The sequence below is a fragment of the Gnatocerus cornutus genome, chromosome 4 (assembly GCF_029298725.1).
Source record: "Gnatocerus cornutus isolate USDA-ARS CGAHR chromosome 4, icGnaCorn1.1, whole genome shotgun sequence".
NCBI classification, from domain to species: Eukaryota; Metazoa; Arthropoda; class Insecta; order Coleoptera; family Tenebrionidae; genus Gnatocerus; species Gnatocerus cornutus.
This window is the reverse complement of record NC_142236.1, coordinates 172,128-193,138: the sequence shown is the minus strand read 5'-3', so window position 1 is coordinate 193,138 and position 21,011 is coordinate 172,128. Positions and strand designations below refer to the sequence as shown.

Here is a 21,011-nt window from a genome sequence, read left to right as displayed (position 1 = left end):
AACACAATTTTTTAATAAAAAAGTTTATTATACAAAAAGTTACATTACAATAAACAAACTTAACTTAAACCAGATTGAACCGGTTACCGATAGATCTTGTTTTCATCCGGCACGGCTATGAAATACGGTTGGCCGTTGTTTCCATAGTACGGCACTCTTCCCATCGTTGAATAGTTGCTGGGTCTCATAGGCGCCCCCATTTTATGGGGCAAAGTAGCCGAGAATCCAGGTCCGTACCCCATCGGAAAAACTGGGGCTCCTTTAACGCTACACGCGCAACTACTCCCAGCCCCCACGACCGGTGGCGGCATGACAGGCCCCCGATACTGCCCCCCACTCATCCTCAACCTAATTATACAAATAATAATAATCAAAATGGCGATGAAAGCCACCACGCCGCCTACGATTCCGATAATCAACGTATCGTCATTGTTAAGGGTGGATTGGCTAATAATGGGTTTCGTCGTTTTTGGTTCTTCAGCCGGGACGGACCAGATGATTTCCGGTTCGGTTGTTTTGATCTGCGGCCTCTGGGAGTGAGGGAGGGAGCTTGGGGGCAGAGTGGAAGTGGTGATTTTCCGCGGATCGCACGTGAGCTCGTCGTCTCCGATCTCCACGAGGAGTTGGTTGTGGAGGTGGTCGGGGGCGGCGCACCGAACAGTCGTCATGTGAGAGGGAAGCCACCGCCGGAGGGCACGAGCACTGCAGTCGCAAACAATCGGATTCGTTTGGAGGCCTTTGATTTGCAAGTCCCCCCGGCGGTCTTCCAGCGTCACTAGAATTTGAGGCGAGAGAGTTGTAAGGCGGCTGCCGGTCACATCGAGCGTGATTTTGGAAGAGCGAGGCACCGGGAAGAAGAGAGCTGGAGGCAACGATTGCAGGGATGTGTTCATGAGACTTATGGTGACGTCGGCGCCTTTCAGGCCGGAAAGAGTGCCGGAGGAGATGCTTCGAAGTCTCGGGCCTCTGAGTCCCAGTTCCTGGAGGCGAGAGTGCAAAACGGATTGGAGTTGATCTGAACCCACTGCTGAGTCCTTCGTCTCGATGTTGACCCTCGATAGGGAAGGGACGTTTTGTAGCAACCCCTTGATGTCGATGTAGCCCAATTTTGGGTAATCGAAAGCCTCCAGAGTCGAGAGATTAGGCACGGATTTAAAAGCCCCTTTTTCAATCTTCTCGCATTGGGGCAAGGAGGAGATGCTCAACGACCTGAGATTACCTAAACCATCCAAATCTCCTTGGGAGATACTCTTAATGGGATTAGCCGACAGATTGAGACTCTGGAGGTTGGATAACAGCCCCCAAATCTGGGGGGTCGGAGTGAGATCAGAAATGACATTATGAGACACATCCAACTCCTCCAAGAGCGTGGTGCGTTCAAACATCTTCTTTTCCAAGTCACTAATATTGTTAAACGACAAATTCAATGAAGTTAAGAACGGCGTCTCGAGCTGGGTGAGTTCTTGGATTCCAGTCCCCGCCAAGTTGAGTTGGCGCATGGTTTTTGGCTCTCCCAACACGCTCCTTATAGTCTCTGCAGACAACGGATTAAACGACAGATCCAACTTCTTTATATTCACCATGATGCTGTCGTCAGCTGGGATGTTCTTCAGCTTATTCCGAGACAGATCAACAGAAAATAGGAAAAAGTATTGTCGTTGCAACGCCTTCAAAGGCGCCACTTCAAACAAGTTGCCCCCCAACTTAACATTCTCCAACATCTGCAGCCTCGCGCGTTCAAAAATAGTCTCTGGGAGGTCCCCCAAGAGATTCTCTTCAAGATTCAACATTTCTAAGCGCACGAGTCCTTCGAACGTCCTTTCTCCAAGTCTCTCCAACTTGTTGTGTCCCAAATCGAGAACCTGAAGTTGCGTGGAGTTGTGGAAGGCCATTTCACTCAAAAACTCGAGTTCGTTGTGGCCGAGGAAGAGCTGTCGCAGACGTGGGAGTCGCGCGAAGTCCAACTCCTCCACAGTTTTCAGAGCGTTGCCTGACAGATCAACCGTGTCCAAAAACTGAAGGGTTGCTATCAACTCCGCCGGGAAAAAGTTAAATTTGTTGTTGGCAGCATTGATTCTCTTGAGTCTCGGATGGATCCTGAACGAAGACGGGAAGAGGTAGCTCAACTGGTTGTTTGAAATATCGAGGACCTCCAGACTGGTACCGGTGTTAAAAAACTCTCCTTTGAACGAACTCAGTTGGTTACCACGAAGATTCAGTGTCTTAATGTTCATAACATTGACAAAAGCCCCCGGTTTGATGTTGGCAATATTGTTATACGAAAGATCCACCGAAGTTAGATTAGGGAGATGTGCAAACACTCCATCTGTCACCTCCGAGATGGCGTTGTGCCCCAGGTGAATCTTCTCCAACTTTGAAGACTTGCTGAAGAAGTCGGACGTGAGAATCTTAAGACCTGTGTAGCTCATATCGAACTCCTCCAACTCGCCGAGTTTTTGTATCAAATTCGAGGGGATACTCGCGAGATGATTGTTGCGACTAAGATTCAAAAACTTGAGCCCCGACAGCCCCTCAAACTGAGACAACTCAGTCAGATGGTTATCACTGAGGTCGAGAATTCGCAAGTTGGGTAGAGATAACGGCACCCCCACGAGTCCCCCTATTCGGTTCTGTGATAACAACAGAGTTTTAAGGCTCGTTTCGAGACCAACGAAAGCGTCGCCGTTGAGACTCGCCAGTAAGTTCCTCGTCAAGTCTAGGGAAGTTAAATGTTGGAAATCTTGAAATGACGCTGGAGGAAGTTCGCGGATGACGTTTCTGGCCAAGACGAGAGTGGTGACTCGCTCTGAAATCGATCTTAGAATGTCTCCAGAAAGTGCAGCTACTCGATTATAATCCAACTGTAACGAAGAGAGTTTGGGTAGTCTTCCTAGAGCCGACGCTGGGATAAGGAGGATGTTGTTGTCTTTTAAACTGAGGTGCTCCAAGTTGTCTAAACCTTCGAAGGCGTCGTCTTCGATCTGCAACCAAACCAATCACTTTTATTACTACAACACCATTGAAACTCACCGTTCTGAGCGAATTAACACTTATGTCAAGTCTTCGGAGGTGTTTGAGCCCCAGGAACGTCCCCGGGACGATGTTGGCGATGTTATTCCTGCTCAGATCAAGATAATTTAAATTGATCAAAGTTTGCAAGTCGTTGTTGTCGAGGCTTTGGATGAGATTCGAAGACAAGTTGAGATGTTTCAAGTCTTTGAAGACTTTAAGAGCGACTGTTGGGAATTCTGAGATAAAGTTCTGTGACAAGTCGAGGCTCTGCAGAGTCTCGGCGCCTTGGAAAACGTCGCTATTCAACCGGGTGAGATGGTTGTGCCCCAATTTAAGACTCCTCAAATGTTGGAGGGGGACGAAACTCCCTCCTTCTATGGTGTGGATGAGGTTGTGGCTCAAATCGACTTGTTCCAAGAGGCTCTGTGCTTGGAAAGCTTCGTTCTTGACGAGTCCTAATCGGTTGTGGCTCAAGGAAAGGATTCGCAGGGCTTTGGGGCCGTTGAGAGATGAACTAGGGACGGAAGTCAGGCTGTTGCGCTCCAAGTAGAGCTCTTGTAAGTTGTCGCAGCCCTCCAAAATGCCTTCTTCCACGGCTTTGATTACGTTCCCACTCAGATCTAGGATTTGGAGGTGGGAAAGCCCCCGTAGCTCGCTCGTGGAAAAAATAGGGTTCAGAGTGTCCCCGAGTAAATTATCAGAGAGGCGCAGCTCCACCAGAGTCATCTGAAGCCCTTGGAGAAGTCTTTCAGTGAGTCTCCGGAGCGAATTCCCCGACAAGTCTATAGTTCGCAGAGGGAGACCGGTGGAGGAGAAGATCTACAAATGGGTTACAATTTACGTGTTAAAATTGGAGGGGCTTACCTGTGTTGGTAGAGCTTGGTGTCCCGCCCATCTCTGGCTGAAAGTGACGATGGGGGCTCCATAGGGGAGCGACGGTAGATCACCTGGGAAAACGATACGGTCGCAGTTGACACTGATCGCTGGATTGTCATCTAGGGCTGCCTCTATGGGGCCCAAGGCACACGCGCAAGGGAAACGAAAGTCTCTGGAGATCTCTGAACATGGTCGGAATTCAAGACCGGTGAGGACGAGGGGGAAGGAGAGCAGCAGGAACAATTTCATCTGAAAATAAAAGAAAATCAATTCCTGCTTCTCCGCTTTTCTATTGTTTCCAACGACTATTTCATCCGTGTGAATTTGGTGACAACGAAACAAATGGCGATCTGAGAACGCTCCAAATTAATTAGACTTTCTAACTTTGTTCGAACTGATAGTCTCTCATCCAAAATCGCAATTCCTGCGATGTGAAACTGTGCAGTCGCAGCAGTAAATATTCCTGCGGTAGGTAGTAGAATTGCCTTTTAAGTGTCGCAGTTTCTCTCTTCTCTCCGATTTCCTCTTATCGCCGCTTGATTGGAGAGTGAAAAAAACAAGGAAGAGTTTCAGGCCGTTATAATGACAAGACGCAAGTCCTGCAGCATTCCTGCGTGAATTCCGCGCACCGTTAGACAATTTGGGATCATTTTCTGGTGCAGGAATTTCAAGCAAGGTCACTAATAAAAACCAAGAAACCTACGGAAACAAAGTGGGTATTCAAAACAAAAAACGCAAGGTTGACCGCAGTTCTTTGCCTTATTACCCATCGAGTGGGCGTTGCGTGTGCTGGGAGAATAATAATTCGAAAACTTGTATAAAAGTCACGTTTTTCGACCTCATCCTCTGACGGAGATGTCAGCGCAATAGTAAACTGGGAATAGAAGAGGACCGGCTGTTGGTCTCTGTGGGATCTCGTCGAAATAATGTTAATTCTAACTGTAGCAGAAGTCATCTTGCGTTTAAAATAACAGTTGAAATATGGTGGAGTGGCGATGAATTTTTGCCCACAAATCGCCGATTTCGTCCACCACAATCTAGCCGAAGAAAGTCAACACTTCTGCGTTCAAGCAGGTGTGTAATGGTCAGTTCGGCGTCCCGTTATAAATACCTCCAACGAACTGTTTGTCTTCGATTCATTTCCAACATCTCTCTTTCGACCAAATCGCCGTCTAATCACGCTAATGAGAATATAATCGTCGCAGATGGCGAAAAGAGGTAAATAATCGCAATTTTCCACTTCACTCTCACTAGTAAAAGGCCGCGTCTGAATGAAAATTGAATCTAACGTTGTCAATTTAACAAATTTTCATTGATTCGCAGGGTTAGTGACCTGAAGAGAAAATTTCTTACGCAAAATACGAAGAGTCTTCGCTCCGTGGCCTCAATATTGTGTAATGAGACAACGGAAAGTGCCCTTAGGGCGTTTCGACCGCTAAGTCATAAGTAGGTTTATTACACATTGTAGAGAAGTCGTTTCGGGTTCGCTTGTGGTGTCTTCAGCAGAGACGAAGGTCATAGTTTGCTCTAAATGGCTAAAGGTCGCTGCATTTTGACCTTTTGCAGGCACACCCTTCTAGTAATAGAAAGGGCACCCTGAGGAAGTAACAACAAACGATAAGCCGGTCCTGAAAACCGAAATGTCAAGGCAAAGATGTTTTTCCCTCGAGCGCTGGAAATTCTTCCCGTTAGATTTAATTTTCGCAACTGTAAACCGATTAAAATGCGCTTTAGCATGAATCTATGAAATTTTAATGTTCCCAAATCCGGTCGGTGTGGAGGCCACGATTTACCAAGGCCGCATTTTTGTCAAATTTCCCAGCACGACTGGACTAATTTAATTACCAAACTAACCGTTTTGTTACGGTTTTTGTTGTTTTGACCAATTAGACACTTTATCTAGTCTTTTTTCCTCTACTTACTTTCCTCGGACTTTCTCCCGGTTTCTTGGTTTTTACGTCTTCCCCAAGATATCGAAGCCCTCGTCGATAAAACCGGCTTTCTACGCACTCATCGCAAGCGATTTTTTCGCCGCTGTGTACATTAACGATTACGAAACGATCGTGACCAAAGAAAAAGCAAAATTTTGCGTCTAGCTTTTACATAATGTGCACATCAACACACATTTCCATATGGAGTAAAAGGCTCGATGGGTCTTCATTGAAAAGTCACGAGAGTTACGAAAGCACGACGTGTGTAATTAAAAAAAAAAGTTGGAGTCACGCAGGGATCAACTTTCGGATCTTTTCTTTTTACTATAATTTACTATAAAAGCGCCCTTAAAATACCGAGGCTACTGGTAGTGGACGCTCAAGCTTCACCAAGACAAAATGTTATTGCATTTGGTCGCGTGTTAATCAGTTTGGCAAAATTTTAGGCCTCCACCCGAAAAATCAAGTTTTTCCACATTCTCTGCGATTAGCTAATGTCTAAAAAACGTTCCAATTCTGGAAATTTAGTCACCCCAAAGGTCACTTTAGCACTCACTTTTCAGTCTTTCCTTCTTCACTGTTTTGTCGTCATGTTTATTCTTTCCACTTCGCGAACATGTCACAGCACTCGCGGCACTCACTCTTCGACCTGTTGGTTTGTACTGGTCTTGGAAGCTGATTTCCAAGATGGAATTGCATGAAAGACGTACGTCGCGGTTTTTTTTCTTTGGTGAGTACGCGATGACCGGTACCACCTCCGTCGTTGATCAGTGCGGTAAAAGTACTCGGTTACCTTTCTCTTGTCTCGAGCGTATCCTTCGGTGGTATATAATACCGTTCGGAGGATTTATTGTTGGAGTACATAATTGGGTTTTTGATAAGGAAGATGTTATCGGGAACGGAAATGGCTGTGGGTCACGGGGTATTGTGAATGGAGAAGTGCGAGAAGAGACAAAATTTGACGAAAAAACAAATTTTCAGTGTTTTAATTCAACAGTAAATCCGTATTAAATATAAATATTAACTTTTTAATAATAAATTGAATCGGAGTATGCAACTAGTAATACAGTCGCTTGTTTCTATTATAGGCAACCATTAATACACACCGCTTGCTGGCGAATTTAGTTCCTTTTCGTTTCCCCCAAACTGTTTGACGTTTTACTATTTCATGTTAACGGTCATTTTGAATATTTAAAAAAACAAGAATTTTTTCTCGAGGTAATTGTATCGATTGCAGCTACAATTATTTACATTTCATTGCAGTTTTACTCACAAAGTGTCTTTCTCAAGTGCCTAACCTAGAAATCTATGGGTTCGCTCACTCAAAGAGAATTGGTTGATGCAGCTTTAAATGGAAACTTTTACCATGTATATAAGAATATTACCACGAATAAAACGCAGCGGGTCGAAGTCGGGGACGCTGTTAAATTTATTATCGCAATTTGTAACGCGTGTCATGCCAATATGAAGACAGTGGACAAATTAAATGCGGAGGAAATGATGACATTGCTTAAGGAAATTCTCAAGTTTATCCACCGTCCAAAGGAGGAGCAGTTCAACAGATATGCCCACAGTGTCATCTTCATCTTGGCGTTCTTAGTAAAAAAGGTACGTCGAGTTTTGTTTGAACACAATTTGATTCTTAATTTCAGGGCAGTTTTGACTGCATCTTACAGTTGGAGCAACTCTTTTTACCCGACTTCATCCCTGTTGTTCTCGCAGAAAACATCCAAAAAGTGTACTTTAACATCTGTAAAAGTATCTACAACGTTGTGGTCGATTTCGCCCAAAAAAAGGATCCAAAACACGGAGCCTTAGCTTTGAAATTCAGTCGGTTATTGTCGAAAATCTACAAGAAGATGGACAATCTAACAAACCTTTTTGCGGATGCTTACAAGTGCCTGTCAGGTCTTGTGCAGCTGGAAGTTCCTCCTGAAGACATCTCAAATTACCACTCTTTCACTCTGAAGCTGTTGGACCGTCCCGACGACTCTTTCTACCCGCTCATCATCAACAACTTGTCGTTTGTCTTCACACACTTGTTAAAAGAACAAAGAACGGATTTGGCATCGGAGTGTTTCATCGCCACTTCTAATCATCTTTCCACTCTGTACAAATCTCGCGACTATGAATATTTAAGAGAGATTTTACTCGCAGCGAATTGGATAAACCCAGAGAACGTTGATAAAGAAGCCCCTTTAGGCGCCCACTCGATACTCAAACAATACCATCGAACTTACGGCTCCACCACAAATTTACAGTCAGTCTGCGAATTCGTTTCGTCATCTGCTTTTAGTTCTTTGCACATTTTGAAAAAGTCTGATTTGTGGGGGCAGAAACTCCAACTCCATGAGCAGTTTTACAAGTTTCTGAACGATGTGGCGCTCATCATTGCCAAGTCTCCTCAGAAATGTCTTTCAAAGTGTTCATGTAGCACCAATGTGATCGACGCTGCTCGAACTTTGGATACCATAGTGGGATTAGGGAAACTCACCATTGCGAAGAATGAAGTCTCGCGGACTTACAAGATGGATATTTTTCGCATTTTGGAGAAATTGGTCGATTTTGTACGAACTTTAAAAGCGAATGATTGTCATCCATGGACGAAATTTTGGTACAATTGTGGCGGACACCTGTACACTATTGGTTCCTATTGTACCAAAGACGCAGAAATGTTATTGTTGTATCTGCAGAAGTTCAGCAGAAGTCACATTGAATTTGAAGGATGCTCACCGACTGTCTTGGGTAAACGGTACCTGAATCTCGCCCTGAATTTTATCGGCGACACGTATTTAGAAGCACGCGACTATGAAAAGTCTTTGATATGGACTGGTTTTGCCACCATCTTCTCCGATAATCTGAAAATTGAGTTCTACAGGTGGATGCGGATCAAAGCTACAAGTCGCGAGGATTCTTTAGAAGAGAATTTGGAGCTGCAGAAACTAACCATCGTTGACGTTCTTGAAAAAAAACACGTCGAATTGGTCCAAGAGGGCTTTCCTTTGTCTCTAAAAAACAAAATAGAGTTGTTGGTTTCGGAACTACGTTATTATCAAGCGAAATGGAAGAGCAAGTTGGCAATGAGTGTCGTGTTTGCTAGATTAAGTCAGCTGGTGGAGCCCCAACGTGCTGCTGAAGTCTTCGTAGAAATCTGGGGCGATGGGGACTTGCAAGTCCATCAAACACTTCCGGGGCTCCTCAGAGACACTATTAAGAAGCTGGAACGGGACTCTTATCCCAATAAGAAGTTGTTGGCTCATCTCTATTTCCTGCAACACAAATACAGGGTCAAAGAGACTATAGTGAAAAACTGCGACGAGATGGAGAGGACCATGTCAGTGATGGACGCCACTGAACCTCCCAAAGATCCAGACGGCGAGTGCGATCTCGTTTCGTCGTATGAAAGTTTGAGACTCTCTCATTATACTAAGATGATGAAGCACCTGGAGACTTCTTTGAAAATGATTCGTCATCACGTCGAGCCAAACGAGAGAGTCTTCAAACTCTTGGTCAACATAGGAAACGAGTTTGCTCTCCACGGCAACTCCAGTAAAGCCGTCGAGGCTTTTCAACTCGCTTTGGGGGCGGCTGAGACGAAATTGCAGCGTCTCAACGCCGCGGGTTACATCATGGAGGTTTCTTCTCCAATGGACGAACCAGAGTTCGAGGATCTTGTACAAGACCACCGCGAGGACGTCATTTCTTTTCTTCTTTCCAAGTCCCAAGCTTACTTCTTTGTCGATTTCCAAACTTCGTACGCTGCGTTTGTCCGCGCGTTTGAACTCAGCCAACCCCAGGTGTCTCCGGTTCTTCAGGCTCGTCTCGACCACATCCACCACAAATTCATCATGTTACCCTGTGACTACAACGTAATCGGACATGAGGAGTTCTCCATTGTTAAGATTCACCTCGCCATCGACAAAATCCGCTTGTATTATTTGGAGGCGGCAAATATCACTTCGTACGACCTGAGGATGTACTTCGATATTTACGAAACTGTGTCCAGGATGTACTTTGATTTGAGACTACCTCGAGACGTCCGCTGCTACGCTAGAGAGGGCGCCGTGTTAGCGCAAAAGTTGGTTCTTCCATTGCGGAATCTCACTTTCTTAACTTATCTAGCGCATGCAGACATCACCACTTTGAAGTTCGATGATTGTATTGTGAAAATGAAAGACCATTCGGATATTTTAGGGATCACTTCAGGGTACGGGTTGTGCCAAACACCTGAGAAACACGATGGATTAGATGAGATTATTGGACACTTTGAGGAGATTATGTTGGATGCCGCTTCTATTCGTGCGAAGACTTTGGGGTCGCCGACTTTCGTCTCGGAGGGTTTCAAAGCAGTCCCCTTTATGTCCCATGAGGTCGAATGTCTTTGCTTTTATTGCACTTGTTCAGAATATCAAGATTTTGTTCTTAAGAACGCGTATTTACACGCCATGTTGTACGAATACTTGGAGAACCACTCTCTGGCTAAGAACTTCTTCAGCGGGTGCCAAAAAATCTACGTGTTTTTACGAGACCGCCGCGATTCTTTCACTCGGAAAATACCCTCAATCTTAATTGGAAGTCATCGAGACAAAGTCTTGGAAAGCTACTGTTATTTTCTCCTAGAGTACGCCAATTCACTGTTTCGCAAGGATCGGTTTTCGGACGCTAAGAAGATGAGCAAACGAGCGTTAAGCAAGCTAGAATCGACCACGATCCGCTCTCATTATCTCAAAAACGAAATACTGTCCCAACAGCTCAACTTTCTTCTCGATGAAAAAGAAAGAAGCAAAGAAAATCCACCTTTATCACCAGTTTTGCCATCTAGACCAGAATACGCGAATGCGAAAACTCCAGTTGCTCAATCCAAGTCCGGGGTTTTCTCCATTCCAAAAATCAAATTAAATCAGATTACTATAATTCAACCCAAAGTTCTGAATTATGAGAGCTCTGATGAAGAAGAGAAAGAAGAAAAGGAGTGGCCTACGAACTTGCCAACATTTATGATACCTGCTAAAACTCCTGTTCCTAAGAAAAAGGCGACCGTGTTGAAAGACATTAAACCCAATGGAATGTGCACTCCGGCGAAGAATTATTTGCAAGAAAAAACGGAACTTTTAACGGAAAAGTTGAAGAGTACGGAGAAGAATCGAGATGACCTCAGGAAAAGGAGGGATTTGGAGCGGAATTTAAGGGAGATTGGACAGGAAGGAGGCGCAATAAGGCGATCGGCAAGAAATAAGAAGTAATGTTATATTTGTGTGGTAAATAATTTTGTTAGTTGTTAATTTTGTAATTTAAATGGAGTTTTAAGCATTACAAGGTACTTACCAAACGTACAAAATACATTTTCACTATACACGTTTGTTTTATTAATTCAAAAACTGCGTCTTTTTTAATTTTCGCGGCTGACTGGGGATTTCATTTAACAGAGGTTGGTACACCTGTCAAATGTCAAAACCAGAAACATTTGAAGCCGACTTTCACGGCGATTGTTTTTTGTGTTTAAATGTGTTGTAAAAGTGCTAGAAATCACACAAAGGACGCAAACGTCTGTAATTTAGTGTTTCCACTTATTTATTTTGTAACTTGTTCATTTATTCCAACGCTGGTGAATTTTTTCGTTGGAAATACAATTTTTTTTAAAAGCATCAAGTAGTTTGTGGAATAGATGACGCCATCTCTTCTCAAGTCGGAAGCTTTTTGCAGTTTTGTGAAAGTGGTGATAAAACAGTGAAAAACTTTCGAAAAGAGGACGAAAACTACTAATTCCTGTGATTGCTGAAATGGTCAAAAGGACAAGATCGAGGTTAGTGGACATTTTTATTATAATTATTAACTGTAAGAACGTTTTGTGAGGAAACAATCGAAGGAGCTTAAAAAATGCAAAAACAATCTCGAAATTTGAATTGCCTGATTCAGAACTATTCAAGTAAAAAAAACTAGATTACTGAAATAGATATTTACATAATAAGTGTGGAAAGTGACCATTTTCGCACGAGTGTGAATATAGATGCACGAGGCGCCAGCACTTTAAGACTAGTTAAGTACACTATTTTTCCTACGACCTTCCATCATCAGAAATGAGAAATAGAAAATAATTCACTCCACAGCTGCTGGATTTGGGTATTTGAGTGAAAGAAAACTGAAATTACATCACAAAATTTATTTATTTCCTTGCAGAAATTTACACAAATGACCAACAGCTTATACATTAGCATGCGAGTGTGACAGGTGCGATAAAATCTTGTTTATTTTGAAAAAAGAGCACTAAATACAACAATTCTCACACTTAGAAAATAACGTCGGAAACACACATTTCTATACACTGCAAGTTGATGTTGAATGAACAGCAATTAAAAAAATACTCGAAAGGATGATACTTCGTCGAACTATTAATAGAAGGATTATATCAGGATATCGGTGGCATTTCAACATTGCGAATTAGGATAATTAATTGTTTTCATGGTCGACCGCTTGAGCCATCATGAACGCCGCTTCCTGTAATTTGATAAATAATGGAATTAGGAGCTAATTAGATTCAGACAGTAAGTGGGAACGTTTATACAGCGTAACCCAATTAAAACTTGGACCAACGCGTGACAATAGGAAAAATTATGTCGCGGCGTTTCGAGTACGTGCGTTCTTCATCAGAGTTACTAAGTTTTCCCCAATTAATTTTAGAACAATGTTTGGAAAGTATGTGGGAATTGAAACGCGCCTTTGTTTTCGCGGTATGTTGGCTCGGTTTTGTTTCAATGAAGGAAAAGTTGGAAACTCGAGTTTGCCTTTACTTACAGGTGTCATGCTAGAATCTGATCTCCTTCCGAATCTTAATCTCAACGATGGCGATCGGCTCGATTTCCTGACCAACTGATGCACGCCGTATTTGTCTTCAAGGGCTTCTTTCTGGAGGAGGATCTCCCATAAGTCCCTGATGTTATCTAAAAAAACCAAAGTCGCATTAAAAGCAATCCACGTCTGTATAAATTTCAATAAAACTGAATCTCTGGCAAAGTAAGCGTTGTTTACACGAGGGATTTCCTCGCAAACTTTTTCCGCATTTGGATGACATCTTTAATCGACGAAATTATGCGTATTTCTCCTGTCGATGGATAATAAAATTGCATTGATTAGTTGTTACAGAAATAGTAACGCTCGGGTCGGTTGACGGCGTGGAAATAATCAGCTCATTTGCGGGACGCGAAGCGTAGGTAATCACCGCTGTTTTCCATAAAACTAAGATTTTTCACACGAGCGTGCATGCTTAAATACGGCTTTTTACGTCATAGGGCGAAAATGTGCGAAAAAACAGAAACTCGGATGAAATATGATTACAGTACCCCTCGTAAGAGCACCCCATTCTACACACATGGTCCCACATTATCGGTTGCATAACCCAATTTTTCCCTTTATCCCCAATTTCGTTCGTTCGTCAATCCAATTACTTAAACTGCACCCGCTCCATTGTGTGCAAATATTCATCAATTTCTTTATCAGATGTCCTCCGACCGCTTTTTCCACGTGACGAATACAAATAATTAACTTACTGTCGTAATCTGCATAAGATGGTGCTGCTGAAGTCACTGTCGCGACCACGATGATAATGCAAGTGACGGCGCACAAACATTTCATCGCTGAGTAGTTTGTCATTGTAACGAAAGTGTGCACCTGCAAAAAGAGATTTCAGTCAAAACGCGGCTCTTTATTTATTTACCTTCACAATCATGTCGCTAATCAACATTAATAAACACAATTATCTCCCAACTCGCGCATCAAAATGTAAATACGTTCGTGTAACAACTGTTTTAGTACAAGTCTGATCGAGTTGGCGGTCGTTTACAGTTTACATATAGTCAGAGCGTATTGTAAATGGGAGTTATGAAAACTATTGTATCTATTTATGGAAGAATTATTTATGACTGGATAAACATGTTGTGATTAGTTATATAAACTTGTCGTAAAATACTAAGAACTAATCAAGTTGTTCAAGTGTGAGGGCTATTGTTTAAAAATGGCGGATCCGGCAGTCATATGTTCGTCCTGATTCAGCGATCCGTCCAATTTCCCTCAAGTCGCCACCAATAAAACGCTCTCATTGTACTGAAATCAAACACTCCAAACCGTCCCTATTGTATCTAATAACGACCGTGTATACTGTCCACTCTTCTCGACAAAGCAAAACTTAATTGCCACCCATTGTGTCTAATTGACCTTACTTAGAGCTCCTCCAGTAGTCGTCACATTTAAACAAACACCGAAACCCTCTAAAACTTTGCAAGAATAAGCAAGAAGCCCTTTACGTTTCCTTTGTTAAATTTCTACCTTTATCTGCAATTTTTCGTAAATATTTTTCAAGGAAATTGCGAGGTTTCCTTTACAATTATCGGCACGAGGTTGTTGAAGAAAATTCCGACGATCATTTCGGCGTTTATTGCGTTTAATCCAAGCAAAAGGGAATTAGCGAAGAGAAGCTACAAAGTAGAATGCGTCACGTAAACGGATTAGTTTAAACTGACCGAGGGATTAGAATCGAAACAACAGTGTTGGAGTTTGTGTCAACAAAATATTTCTTGCGTTTGACGGGGATTGCAAATGTCAAAAACGTGGCTTTGGATGGAATAAAGTGATGGGAATAAAAGAGGAACGTGATCAACGGACACTACTTGTTATTTGTGTTGTTGCAAAAAGTGAAAAGGTTTCCGGTTTATTTTGGGACAAATAGAAAACATGCGAAGGAGTCATGACGTCATTCGAAGTCGATTTATTCAATTTTGGACAAATGGTGGATGCGCCGGGCAAAACTGTTTAATTCGACTAAACCGTGTTTGGTGTCGAATTATCCAAACAACGCCTCGTTAAACTGTTAATTTTTAAAGCAAAACCATCCGATTCCGCACTGTAATCATCCTCGCCCGGCTCCAACTAACTGTTGCTTTTATCCCAAACTTTCCCGTCATTAATCCCGACCAAATCGAAATCTCTGGAGGCGACAGAAATTCCATTTTCCCGGAATCACCTTTAAACTACACCGAATTTGCAATCGCATAAAAATACGAAAGAGTGCAGATTTTCCTTTCATCTCTTGTCCTTTGACCAAGGAAGAAATATAAATAAAATTGAATACATACATCAAAGCCAGCAACCCACAATACACCGATGACATCAACAGGTCCGTGAAAAAATCGCTCTGGTCATTAATTATTTTCACCTTACATAAAGACGCTGACACTTTACTAGGAGATTAATGTGAGTTTTTTATCGTTTAATGTTGGATAAGAGAAATTTACACGCGAACGAGTCAATCATCTTTCATTTTTAATCTCTTTCTTAAACCCTTGTCCGGGGGATTTTGATGAGGTTGGCACCATTGATGGATTAATGCCACCGAAGAAGCGACATTTGTTGTTAATTTTAAGCCGGCAGAATTGATGGATTGGTCGCAATGTAACATTTCTACAAACTTTGGAATTACGACTCTTAAACTTTTATTAGTGCTCGAATTATGTTTACACTTTACGTGATTTCGGCTGGAATATACAAAACGGCACTAAAAAATTCAAAATGTCACTTTTGTTATTGCGTGTCTTTTTTCATTAGTTCGTAAACGAAAATTCGTGATACTTTTATGAATGCCAGCAGTTGCATGCAATGTTTGTCTCAAGGGATGCAAACACGGGCAATTTTCATTATGAAACGATCAATAAATTTCTGAGCGGTGAAAGAAAAAAACTGAAAATTCGTCGATTCACGATTGACGTTTCATAAAAAACTGTCCTCTGTTATCGTTCATATACAAGGTATTTATAAATGTTTGTAGCAGCAAGAGTGGCTCTGGAATTTCTGTCGTGTCGCTTTGATTTTATGGTGAATATAATTGTTAAAAATTATTCCTATTTTTATATGTCGACGTTTCAGGACGGTTTTGTGCCCAAGTTTTTGATTTTAAGGTCTAAAATCACAACTAGAACTATTTTTTTTTTCAAAGTTGGCTTTGCTCTACAAATGTCAGTTGAAAATCTAAACCCAGATTTGTATTGAGCGGCATTTTTTTTGACTTTTCATAGTCACCCTTGATGCATTTATAAACAACTTTATTTATTGTATTTGATTAATTTATTTTATTACATAACACGGTTAGTCCAGTTTCAAAAATAAAAAAAAAATGTCCATAATTTCTAATATTCGGAAAAGTTGGGTGACTTAATGTGTAAAACAATGACATAAAGTATAAAAAAAATACGTTTTGTTTCTATGTAATACCATATCTTGTGTATTACATTAATTTACCGACCCTTATAAAATTTATAAGCAAAGAACGAAATTTAAATAAACAATTTTGTCTTCTTAAAATTGGTATTGATGGAGGAGAAGGATTTTTAATAATATATGTAAATATACAGGGTGTTCTTGAAATGCATGTACAAAAAAATTCTGCGCTATTCCAGAATGAGTATGAAGTATGAAAAAACAATTTTTTAATTAAAAACTGATAAGGTAAAATTAACCCCAGTCCATGTACTTTCTACACCACTGGCAAAAAACGCATCTGGAATGACTTGTTTCCAAAGCAACCAGCAACTCGATTTATTATTTACTTTTAAATCAGTGGCGCCCAAGTAAATTCATTTAAATTTTTGTATAATTTTATCTCGAAAACAAAAAGACTTTTACTAAAAATGTTTTCTCTTAATAGGCTCAATTTGTGACAAGCAATTACCACACACTTTTTGTACATGCCTGTATATAAAACGAATCTACAAGTTTAACAAATGGAATTAACTCTACCAAAAAAAAAACATTTTATCATTAGCAATAGCTAAAAATATTCACTTCATCTATTGTTAGGTTCAGTTTTTAATAAAATGCAGAAAAAAATTCCGGAAGTTTGCGAAAACTGACCAAAAATTAGTTCATTTGTGTTATGGCAAATGTTTGAAGCCAATAAAAATATTGTTTCTGCCTGCTTCGGCAACACTCTTGACTCTAACTATATGGAAAAAATAAATACTTTTCGTAAACAATTGTTAAAACTTAAAATTAAAGTAACGCCCAAAATTTTAGTTTTATTAATTAAAAAAAAGTTTATTTTAAAACAAAACCTAGTTTTTTTACATGAAGCTGTTTTTGTATTTGCAGAAGCGAGTTTTATCATGGCCAATTGTTAAAAATGATGAACAATTTAGAGCCAGTCTAGGGCCAACAGCTCATTTCATTATTAGAGCCGTTATCTAAAATTTGAACCCCAATCACCCGAATCGCCCTGAGCTAATCAAATTAATGAAAAAGTCGCGTGTCACCCCACATCCTCCAATAGCCCCCAAATTACCTCAATTCGCCGAATTAAAATTAACTCGTTTTTTTATTTCAGGCAATTCGAAAATAGTCAATATAGCCTTTGGTCTTTTAAATAACCCCCGATCGATCTCAGCCCCTCATCCCTTGTTCTTTCACCTTAACACATTTACTTTTCCACTTCTATTTTTAGAAGGGCGCTTTCAACCCTTTCGCACAAAGACAAAAACCAACCATTCGAACAAAAAAAAATCGCTTTTGTTTTTATACAGGCATACCATGCCACGAAAAAAAAATATTGAACTTACGTGTGGTAGCAGTGTTGGAGAAGACACCACGAAGAATGATAATCAACGCGCGTTATCCTTTATATAGGTAAAGTTAGAGGCATCAGTTTGAAAGCGACGCCGATCGACGCCTGCGTCAAAGTGTTGTACGTTGGCTCATTTTTAATTCATCGACGCTGTGTTTTATTAGAATCATTTTTTGGACGTGAGCAACTTCACACGTTCGCTGATGTTTGCGAGGAGAATTGATTTAGATGCGAAGGACGAAAAGGATAATTTGAGATGAAAAGTTGAGTTTACTTATTTGGAAATGGGGGGAGACAAGGTGAGGTGGCGAGAGTTTGTATAAATAAATTATTAGTAAAAAATAAAATAATTTGTCTAGAGAAGCCCTTGAGTTAATTAACGTGTAAATATTGGAATTATCACAAGTGGCCATTAGACGTAATCAATAAACATGATCTATTTCAAGCAAAGCACTTGACCAATTAAAATCAACAAAATTACACCCCCTTTCATCCCTCTTGTATAAATTCCACGCGAAAATCTTCCAGAAGGAATGTAATTGTCACATTTACCTAATAACTGCCGGTTGCACCTGTTGGAATCGATTCCGATTAATTTAATTAATATTCTGTTCAAATTAACGTCACAAGACATGGACGACTTTTTTTCAATGGGTGGTCATAAATCAGCGTTTTAACCAAAGGAGATTAAGTTTTTGATGAAATACGATCAGATATGCGTCATTTTATTTTTCTTGTTGACTTAAGGGATCTGTACGTATGATTTCATGATCGACAACTTGCAGGTGGTCACTTTTATGTATTGTTTTTACAAAAATTCTAACTTGAATTTATACATTATTTCGTTCGCAACCCTAAATCTCGTTTTGTTATTTTCTCGGAAATCAATTGGCGTTAAAAGTCTCTCTTCCTTGCGTTTGTTGAATAATAATTAAAATGATTGTTATCTATCAAAAATAATAAGATATCTTTTGTTGCATAATCATTTGCTGGAAATTTTCGTATTCGAGTCGACTATGGAATCGATGGGTCAAAAAGCTTTCGAGATAACGTCATTTTTCATGGTTTGTTCGTGAACAAAAGTTGTCTAAATGGTTGCAAAAATGCTATTTGATATTTTACGTCGTTTTGGTCTAGTTATCGGTTTTTATCTGTCATAGTTTATTGGAAATCGGGTACTAAAATTCCGGTGCTTAAATATTTTAAGACCGTTTTCTAAGCTAAAAAATCCCGAGAAAAACGATTTCGAAAAGGGTTGTTTGATATTTGTTATAATTCCTGAGATATCAAGCAAAATCGTTGTCGAACCTCCAAAATTTTGGCCCTCTGGCGACAACCCAAAATTTTAAACGTGTCTAACTCGTTATTTGTTAGCGGACGAGAAAAATAAAGATATTTTTGGATTCAACGCGAAATTCTGCGTTAAATGAGCCCATGTAGCTCAACAAATAAACGTGATATCGACCGAATTACATTTTCAGAGGGTGATTTTAGGGTCATTTTCAAGACGCTGTTTCGGGGCGAAAACTGCGTTTAGTATTATTGAATTATATATCGATCGAAAGAGGAACTCCAGATCTATCAACTGGCCAAATGTCAGATCGATAGGGCAAATAGTTTACGAGGGGCGATCGAAAAACGGAAAATTGAAAATTTTTCATCGATTGAGTCGCAAAAATTTTTTGCCCAAAAAATTGCTCATCGAATTTGACTTTTGAGGGCGGATTCTAAAGTAAAATGAGCCAAGAAAAACGCTGGTGAAAACCGTTTCAAAAAACCTCTTGTAGTTTCGAAGATATCGAGCTTTGAAAATTTTCCAACACAAAATTCAATATCCGAAATTTTGAACGCTCATAACTCAGTTGTTTCTGCACCGATCTTCACAAATCTTACTGTTTTGGATTCTACGTGAACTTTTGCGTAAAATGAGCACCAATACTTTAATATAATAAATAAGCGAGATATTGACCGAATTATAGTCGGAATTTTATAACTTTGGTTTAACCCCGCCCACATGAACAAATGACGATTTGAATTTGTCGAATCAAGAAATGGCTAGCCTCCTTTACTCAACATAATCAAAAATTTGACGGCTCAAATGTCACACATGTCAAGAAGATTTGCGGTTTTGCCAGAATTCAATTAATCGTGAAAGTTTCGTCGATTTTGATGGTGTTTCATCTTCTAATGTGTGGACATTTCTACCCCGACTTTTAGCAAATATCGACGAACTATCAAAATTTTGCAGAGTGAATCAGACTTGCAGCTAAAATTCAATTGGCCCAAAAGGTAGGCGGAGTTAAACCAAAGTTACAAAATTCTGCCTATAGAATTAAAAACTTAATTTTTTCAAAAATTTTAAATGAATAAAAAAATCGCACAATTTTGGATTCTGTGTAAAATGAGCTCCAATAATTTTGTGAATCAGAAAAGTAACGGGATTCTTACCAACAAAATCGTGAGAGCTGTCATTGTTCAGCTGTCACTGTCATGGCAGAGATGTCATGGTAAACATAACCTCTGAAATGTCACATTCGCACGTGTCGATCTTCGTGTCCCAGACATCTTCGGTAGTGATGGTGCCCGTTTAAAAACTACGAAATTACTCTAAAAATGCCGAAAGTGAAGCCCGAAAAGAAATCTCGAATCCATGCCGCCGTGGCGAAACAAGGGATCACATTCAACAAAAACTTTGGCCAACACATCTTAAAAAACCCTCTGATCATAACCTCAATGATTGATAAATCAGCTCTGAAACCAACAGACACCGTCCTCGAAATAGGTCCCGGAACCGGAAACATGACCATGAAGCTCCTGGAACAAGTAAAGCAAGTCGTAGCGTGTGAAATCGATCCTCGTTTGGTGGCTGAACTGCAGAAGCGCGTTCAAAACACTCCGTACCAACAGAAATTGCAGATTTTAATCGGAGACGTGCTAAAGACGGAACTTCCTTATTTCAGCGTCTGTGTGGCCAACATCCCTTACCAAATTTCTTCACCTCTTGTCTTCAAATTGTTGTTACATCGTCCGTTTTTTAGATGCGCTGTTCTCATGTTCCAGAAGGAGTTTGCTGATCGTTTGGTGGCCAAACCAGGCGATAAATTGTACTGCAGATTGTCTATCAATACGCAACTTTTAGCAAGGGTGGATATGTTGATGAAGGTGGGGAAAAATAACTTCAGACCGCCCCCAAAAGTTGAATCTGCAGTGGTGAGGATTGAACCGAGGAATCCACCGCCCCCAGTGTCATACACAGAGTGGGATGGATTGACTAGAATCGCTTTCTCAAGAAAGAATAAGACTTTGGGGGCCACATTTAGACAAAGTGTTGTGTTGGCGACGTTGGAGAAGAACTACAAGTTACATTGCAGCCTAAATAACAAAGAAGTGGATCACGGATTTAGCATCAAGGAAAAAGTGGAAGAAATCTTAGGCACCGTTGAAGCCGAGCAAAAACGCGCACGAGGAATGGACATTGACGATTTTTTAGTTTTGTTGCACGCTTTTAATCGCGAAGGAATTCATTTTTCTTGAATAAAGTTTTTGAAAATTGGCGGGAAATGTAGTCACGTGGTCGCGACGTCAGCCAG

The 21,011-nt window shown here is 40.7% G+C and overlaps 4 protein-coding genes across 6 annotated transcripts; 2 read left to right on the top strand and 2 right to left on the bottom strand.

The window, feature by feature from the left end:
• On the bottom strand, positions 1 to 6,545 carry LOC148175619 (uncharacterized). The gene is made up of 4 exons (XM_088033782.1): positions 6,376 to 6,545; positions 3,877 to 4,137; positions 3,031 to 3,831; positions 1 to 2,981 (listed from the first exon to the last, which is right to left on the bottom strand). The coding sequence occupies exons 2-4, from the start codon at positions 4,135 to 4,137 to the stop codon at positions 84 to 86; spliced, it is 3,960 nt and encodes a 1,319-aa protein (XP_087889908.1). The 5' UTR covers positions 6,376 to 6,545; the 3' UTR covers positions 1 to 83.
• Positions 6,546 to 6,958: 413 nt separating this feature from the next.
• Positions 6,959 to 11,172, top strand: LOC148175618 (uncharacterized). The gene is made up of 3 exons (XM_088033784.1): positions 6,959 to 7,037; positions 7,083 to 7,427; positions 7,472 to 11,172. The coding sequence occupies exons 2-3, from the start codon at positions 7,128 to 7,130 to the stop codon at positions 11,060 to 11,062; spliced, it is 3,891 nt and encodes a 1,296-aa protein (XP_087889910.1). The 5' UTR covers positions 6,959 to 7,037; positions 7,083 to 7,127; the 3' UTR covers positions 11,063 to 11,172.
• A 792-nt stretch (positions 11,173 to 11,964) lies between these two features.
• sNPF (short neuropeptide F precursor) lies at positions 11,965 to 19,918 on the bottom strand. Of its 3 annotated transcripts, none has more exons than XM_088033568.1 (4): positions 19,870 to 19,918; positions 13,364 to 13,484; positions 12,612 to 12,757; positions 11,965 to 12,314 (listed from the first exon to the last, which is right to left on the bottom strand). In XM_088033568.1, exons 1-4 carry the CDS (start codon positions 19,891 to 19,893, stop codon positions 12,267 to 12,269), a joined length of 339 nt encoding a protein of 112 aa, XP_087889694.1. In that variant the 5' UTR covers positions 19,894 to 19,918; the 3' UTR covers positions 11,965 to 12,266. The 3 variants fall into 3 exon arrangements, with proteins under 3 accessions (XP_087889694.1, XP_087889695.1, XP_087889693.1); XM_088033569.1 differs by lacking the exon at positions 19,870 to 19,918 and adding an exon at positions 17,417 to 17,524; XM_088033567.1 differs by lacking the exon at positions 19,870 to 19,918 and adding an exon at positions 13,531 to 13,645.
• LOC148175616 (putative dimethyladenosine transferase) lies at positions 19,856 to 20,974 on the top strand. The gene has a single exon (XM_088033560.1). The coding sequence runs from the start codon at positions 20,035 to 20,037 to the stop codon at positions 20,953 to 20,955; it is 921 nt and encodes a 306-aa protein (XP_087889686.1). The 5' UTR covers positions 19,856 to 20,034; the 3' UTR covers positions 20,956 to 20,974.
• The last annotated feature ends 37 nt before the right edge of the window (positions 20,975 to 21,011 follow it).

What these genes read in the sequence shown, in the direction of transcription:
- LOC148175619 (XM_088033782.1), bottom strand. Translation starts at nt 4,137, where the DNA reads ATGAAATTGTTCCTGCTGCTCTCCTTCCCCCTCGTCCTCACCGGTCTT. An exon ending in ACCAAGCTCTACCAACACAG is followed by an intron (nt 3,832 to 3,876) that starts GTAAGCCCCTCC and finishes ACCCATTTGTAG; the next exon opens with ATCTTCTCCTCCACCGGTCT. An exon ending in GTGTTAATTCGCTCAGAACG is followed by an intron (nt 2,982 to 3,030) that starts GTGAGTTTCAAT and finishes GTTTGGTTGCAG; the next exon opens with ATCGAAGACGACGCCTTCGA.
- LOC148175618 (XM_088033784.1), top strand. Translation starts at nt 7,128, where the DNA reads ATGGGTTCGCTCACTCAAAGAGAATTGGTTGATGCAGCTTTAAATGGA. An exon ending in TGGCGTTCTTAGTAAAAAAG is followed by an intron (nt 7,428 to 7,471) that starts GTACGTCGAGTT and finishes TCTTAATTTCAG; the next exon opens with GGCAGTTTTGACTGCATCTT.
- sNPF (XM_088033567.1), bottom strand. Translation starts at nt 13,557, where the DNA reads ATGTTGATTAGCGACATGATTGTGAAG. An exon ending in ATCTTATGCAGATTACGACA is followed by an intron (nt 12,758 to 13,363) that starts GTAAGTTAATTA and finishes TGGTTTTTTTAG; the next exon opens with ATAACATCAGGGACTTATGG. An exon ending in CAGATTCTAGCATGACACCT is followed by an intron (nt 12,315 to 12,611) that starts GTAAGTAAAGGC and finishes ATCAAATTACAG; the next exon opens with GAAGCGGCGTTCATGATGGC.
- LOC148175616 (XM_088033560.1), top strand. Translation starts at nt 20,035, where the DNA reads ATGCCGAAAGTGAAGCCCGAAAAGAAATCTCGAATCCATGCCGCCGTG.